The sequence below is a fragment of the Capra hircus genome, chromosome 8 (assembly GCF_001704415.2).
Source record: "Capra hircus breed San Clemente chromosome 8, ASM170441v1, whole genome shotgun sequence".
In the NCBI taxonomy this organism is placed as follows: Eukaryota; Metazoa; Chordata; class Mammalia; order Artiodactyla; family Bovidae; genus Capra; species Capra hircus.
This window is the reverse complement of record NC_030815.1, coordinates 84,075,267-84,081,266: the sequence shown is the minus strand read 5'-3', so window position 1 is coordinate 84,081,266 and position 6,000 is coordinate 84,075,267. Positions and strand designations below refer to the sequence as shown.

The 6,000-nt window shown below is 51.1% G+C and overlaps 1 protein-coding gene and 1 non-coding gene across 3 annotated transcripts in view; one reads left to right on the top strand and one right to left on the bottom strand.

The window, feature by feature from the left end:
- TRNAC-GCA lies at nucleotides 460-531 on the bottom strand. The gene has a single exon. It is a non-coding gene; the product is annotated as a tRNA-Cys (tRNA).
- Nucleotides 4,336-6,000, top strand: part of BICD2 (BICD cargo adaptor 2) — a 55,380-nt gene continuing 53,715 nt past the window's right edge. For both annotated transcript variants that reach the window (XM_018052495.1, XM_018052494.1), the window contains exon 1: nucleotides 4,336-4,687. In XM_018052495.1, coding sequence (XP_017907984.1) covers nucleotides 4,439-4,687 — 249 coding nt within the window. In that variant the 5' untranslated portion in view covers nucleotides 4,336-4,438. The remainder of the gene's footprint in view (nucleotides 4,688-6,000) is intronic.

Below are 6,000 nucleotides of genomic sequence, written 5' to 3'. Positions count from 1 at the left end.
GAGAGAGGAGCAGCCAAGAAACAACAGTTTTGCCTTGAGCAGGTTCCTGGTTCTACCTCAAGGCAGATACACATGACAATATATTTGAGTTCTTTGAAGAACTAAAACCTCCAACAAGTAGAAGATATTAGGATTCCAGAGGAGATCACCTGAGGCTAGATTAAAGAAAGCAGAGAAGCTCATCCAGAGATTCATGCTAGTGTTCAGAGAGGGAACAGTCAGGAAGGTAGGAGGGCAAGGCAAGTTCTGGGTCTGTCATTTGCTTAGAGATTGACAAATCGTCAAAGGTGACAGTGAAGCTTTTACCCTGAGCTTCGTTTCTCATTTGTAAGTGAAGTAGCTCAGTCATGTCCTAGTCTTTGTGACCTCATGGACGGTAGCCTACCAGGCTCCACGATCCATGGGATTTTTCCAGGCAAGAATACTGGAGTGGGCTGTCATTTCCTTCTCCAGGGGATCTTCCCAATCCAGGGATCGAACCTGGGTCTCCTGCATTGCAGACAGACGCTTTACCGTCTGAGCTACTAGGGAAGCATAATCCCACATCCTGGGGTGTTGGGAGCATTCAAAGAGATAATGGAGATAAAGTATCTGGCAATGCTGGAGACCCAGTTGGAGCCCAACAAGCAGTGGCCCCACCTCTTATCTTTGCGAATCCCCTATTCCACCAGCCTGACAGGCCACTTCCTGTGCACTTTCTGGGTCTCCACCTGGGTGTCACCTCTGCAGGGAATCTTCTTCTGATGCCTACCCCCCCGATACTGTTACATATCATGACTCTTCCAGGGACAGGCACTCTGTCCCCAATACCTGTAAGAGTCTTTGCCTGTCCCCTTCTACTGCCACCCTAAGCTTTGTTGTCAATGCCTGCACCAGATTCCCACCTTTTATTCTCTCCCTCCCTCAGGCCAGCCTCATATGAAGGTGTGGAGTTGGGTAGGGGTTTGGAGCTTGGACAGCTTGGGTCAAAGTGAAGTGAAAGTGAAGTCACTCAGTCATGTCCAACTCTTTGCGACCCCTTGGACTGTAGCCTACCAGGCTCCTCCCTCCATGAAATTCTCCAGGCAAGAGTACTGGAGTGGGTTGCCATTTCCTTCTCCAGGGGATCTTCCCCACCCAGGGATTGAACCCGAGTAACCTCTGAGCCACCAGGGTATCAGTCTTTCATCTTATGTTAATCTCACTCAAACAAGGCTTGTTCCTCCTCACTTCTCTTCCCAATCATCTCTCCCACTTAGACTGACTGGTGAGCACAGGCCTTAGGGCTTTTCAGAACTTGGGACTCCTAAGACCAGGACAGACTGGCTGTTTGGGCATCATACTGCTACTGTGGTTGAATGCCGTAAAAGTAATTTTTTAATTTCGTGAGTAAAATTATGACATATTCTCCTCAGACAAATAAAACACTAAACCACTAAAAGGAATAAGGGCTCCTTAGAGAAATGGCTGATTCCAGGTCTGGGACACAGAGTATAAGATGATCCTGAAACAACTTTGCTATAATCAAAGAAAATTCTCAAAAATCATGACATGTTGAAAGGATACAGACTCAACTGAGCTTCCACTAGCTTCCACTAGCCAGATCTGCCACATCTGAGCATCTAAGTGAATATGGAGGATAATGGATTATAACTCATTAAGTAAAATGAGAATCCACAGATTCATACCATTAATGAATGAAATATCTTCTCTAAAGTACAAAGTTAGTAAGTGGAACAGGAATGAGGGAAATAGAATAGTTTGGTTAATAATCTAATTTCTTTAGGCAAGAAATATCAATGAAAACTAGTCAGCTAAAAGTTTGAGGAGCTCATATAAGTCAATATCAAAAAACCAAACAATACGATTAAAAAATGGGCTGGAAACCTGAACAGATATTTTTTCAAGAAAGACATGTGGATGGCTAATAGGCACATGAAAAGATGCTCAACACTGTTAATTATTAGAGAAATGCAAATCAAAACCTTAATAAGCTATCATCTCACACCTGTAAGAATGGGCTTCCCAGGTGGCACTAGTGGTAAAGAACCCACCTTCCAATATAGGAGAGATTAAAAAATGTGGATTTAGATCCCTGGGTTAGGAAGATCCCCGGGAGGCAACCCACTCCAGTATTCTTGCCTAGAGAATCCCATGGACAGAGAAGCCTGGCAGGCTACAGGCCATAGGGTTGCAAAGAGTCGCTATCATCAAGACTACAAACAACAAATGTTGGTCAGTATATACAGAAAAGGGAACTCTTGTAAATTGTTGGTGGGAATGTAAATCGGTGCAGCCCCTGTGGAAAAACAGTATGGAGGTTCTTCAAAAAACCAAAAAATAAAAAGAACTAGTATATGATCCATTAATTCCACTCCTGGTTTTATATCCAAAGAAAGTGAAAACACTAACTCAAAAAGATACAATTCACCCCAATGTTCATGCCGCCGCCGCTGCTAAGTTGCTTCAGTCGTGTCCAACTCTGTGCGACCCCATAGACGGCAGCCCACTAGGCTCCTCTGTCCCTGGGATTCTCCAGGGAAGGATACTGGAGTGGGTTGCCATTTCCTTCTACAATGCATGCATGCATACATGTTAAGTCGCTTCAGTCGTGTCTGACTCTGCGCAACCCCATGGACAGCAGCTGACCAGGCTCCTCTCTCCATGGAATTCTCTAGGCAAGAGTACTGGAGTGGGTTGCCATTTCCTTCTCCACCCAATGTTCATAGCAGCATTATTTACAGTAGCCAAGATGTGGAAACAGCGTAAATATCTAACAACAGATAAATGGATAAAGACTACGTGGTATGAAACAGTACTGTCATTAAAAAAAAATTTTTTTTTGCCACCTGCAACAACATGGATAGACCTATAAGATATTATGCTAAGTGAAATGACACAAAGAAAAATACTGTATAACTTTTCTGTGGAAACTAAAAAACAAAACAAACTAGTGAATATAACAACAACAAAGAAAACACTCACAGATAAAGAGAACAAACTAGTGGTTCTTGCCTGGAGAATCCCAGGGACAGAGAAGCCTGGTGGGCTGCCGTCTGTGGGGTCGCACAGAGTCGGATAGGACTGATGTGACTTGGCAGCAGCAGCAGTGGTTACTAGTGCGGAAAAGGAAATGGGGAGGGGCAGGATAGGGGTAAGGGATCAAGAGATATAAACCACTATGTATAAAATAAAGCTACAATATATTGTAGGGCACAAGGAATATAGCCAATATTGTATAACTAAAATGGAGTATAATTTTTAAAAATTGTTAATCACTATTTTGTACACCTGAAACATTAAAAATCAAATCTACCGCAACAAAATATTAAAAAAGCTTGAGGAGTGATGGACTATCTGTAAAGTGTAAATTGTCTTCTCAGAGGATAGTGATTACAAAGGAGTGCCCAGCAGCATCTGGGCGATGGGTTTGAGCTTCCTGATAGAATTCTTTGAAAATTTAGCACCATCTCATGATATTCCAGCCAAAGTGTGCATAATCTACTCTAACCCTGGGGGATGCATCCGTGTGTAAATCTCTGGCTTGCACGCCTCAGAAAGGTCAAGGTCATGAAGACAAAGAGCAGAGTAAAGACAGGACTGCCGTTTGAGTGACCAGGACCAGGTCCTGGGCTGGAACCGTGCTACAAGCACAGGGACGCTATGCTGGAGTCGAGGCCGTGTCCGTGTCGACGGTACTGAATAGGATCACTGTAGAGCGAATGGAGATGCCTAATTCTTAGGGAAAACGCACGCGGCATTTCGTATTTAGCTGGATGCAAGGCGCCTCTTCTGCTAGTGGTTTGACCATTTCTCCCACTGGATAAGGCCCGAACCAGCAGGTTACAATCCTCACCGCCACCCGTCCCGCGGTTCTCCCGACGCTCCGGGCGCTCCACCTCTGGTATATACCGGTGGGCCGCTCCACCCATCCCCTGCCCAGCGCAGTGTGTACCCACCCCAGCGACCCACCTAAGCACCGACCCCCGCCTCCCACGCCCGGGGGCTGGCAGCTGAAAACACCAGTTTCCGGCTCCGCGACGGCGGACACGCCGGCCAATCACCGGCGGGGGCGGGAGGGCGTGGGGAACTACGGGCCTTGTAGTCGGCGCGGCGACTGGACCACGACCCCCACAATGCTCCGCGCGGCGGCGGCGAAGGCTACGGGATTGGAAGGGGCCGCCCGGAACGGGGCCCGGGCCAATCACGGGCAGGGGAAGACGGGCGCGGGGCACGACCGGCCTTGTAGTTGCCGCGGGCGGGACTATGGCCCCCAGAGTGCCCCGCGCGACCGCGGGCTCACTGCGGCTGCGCGGCGGCGACGGCGGCGGCGGCGGCGGCGGCGGTGGCGGCGGCTGCGGCCGGGTTGCCGTCGGGCGGGGCGGCGGCGGCGGCGGCGGCGGCGGCGGACAGGAGTCTGGTCTGAGCCTCCGACGGAGCGAGTGGTGCGACTCGGGCCATGGCCACCATGTCCGCGCCGTCCGAGGAAGAAGAGTACGCGCGGCTCGTGATGGAGGCGCAGCCGGAGTGGCTGCGAGCGGAGGTGAAGCGGCTGTCGCACGAGCTGGCCGAGACCACGCGTGAGAAGATCCAGGCGGCCGAGTACGGGCTGGCAGTCCTCGAGGAGAAGCACCAACTCAAACTGCAGTTCGAAGAACTCGAGGTGGACTACGAGGCCATCCGCGGCGAGATGGAGCAGCTGAAGGAGGTAAGGAGCAAGGGCGGCTGGCGCCACGCCCTCCGCGCCCCCCGGCCGTTTCCGACTCCGGACCCGGATCCCTCATCCCATCGAATTGACCTCCGCGCAGACCCCAGAATCGGCCCTTGACCCGAGCCAAGAAGGCGACCCCCGAGGCAGCCGCCGACCCAGGCCAAACTGACCCCTTACCCCGAGTTAGGTCGACCACCAGCCGACTGCTGACCCCGCGCCGACCAGACCTGCACCGGGGCGCCCGGAGTCAGTGTTGCTTGGCCGTCCCGGAGGCGGCCCTGCGGTGGATGACGGGCCTTAGGTGCTGTGGGCGATTTGGGTTCTAGAAACCCTGGCCTCCGCGTCAAGGGCTGCGGTGGAGCCTGGTGGTCAGCCTTTCTGCTCTTGATGGCAGGTCTCGGGCGCGGTGGGGATGGTGTCCTCTGCGGTGTTTGACTTTTCGGGTAGGGGGGATGGGGACGTGGGATGCATGCAGGTGGCCGGCTGGGAAACACCAGGCATGTGTCTCCATCATTTCTATGTACAGCATCTCCTGTCTCTGGGCGCAGCTGCCTTCAGCGGTTTCAGCGTCTTTTCTGAGCGCCGGGACACCAGGAAAGGGTCAAGTTGGGGACTTGGCTTGCATGTGGCCATCACAGCTGGCCAGGGTATCCCACAGGCCTCCCCATGCTCGGCTCTCTGACCACCCTGATGGTTACTTCTCATGGATACAGTGTTCTGTCCACTTCCTGTCTTAGTTGCCCATCGAGGCCCTTTCCCAAAGTTGAGGGACACGTCTGTGGATTTTTGTCACAGGTGAAAAAACCTTATCTCTCCTGTGGTATTTTTACTCTGGGATGAACAGGTTGGACCACTTGGCTACCAAGAAATCTTGCAGTGGTAAAACTGGGCAGTCCTTCCCTGAAGTAGTTGTCTTAGATGATTTTAAACACCATTTCTTATCTCAGTCCTTCTTGATTCCCCAGCCTTGTTGTAGAGGCGGGGAGGGAGAAGTTGACACTCAGGTTTGGACCCAGGTCTTTCCCCTTACTGGTGATGGGGCTATGAGCATGAACCTTCTCCCACCGCACCATCTCACCCAGAAAGGGTTCATCTGGGATATATTTTAAAAGGCTAGAGAAGGTGTCAGGTATTTAGCCTGTCAGTGTCTGTCAGCCTGTCTTCTCCTTCCCTACTTGATTCTTCCCTTGTCCAGGTAGGCTCTTGGCCCTTGGTCTTAGGATCCACCACATTTGGTGCTTCTCCAGCTGCCCACCTCCCAGCAGCCCGCTCCGTGTGGCCTCAGGCAGGTCCCTGGAGTGTTTTGAGCC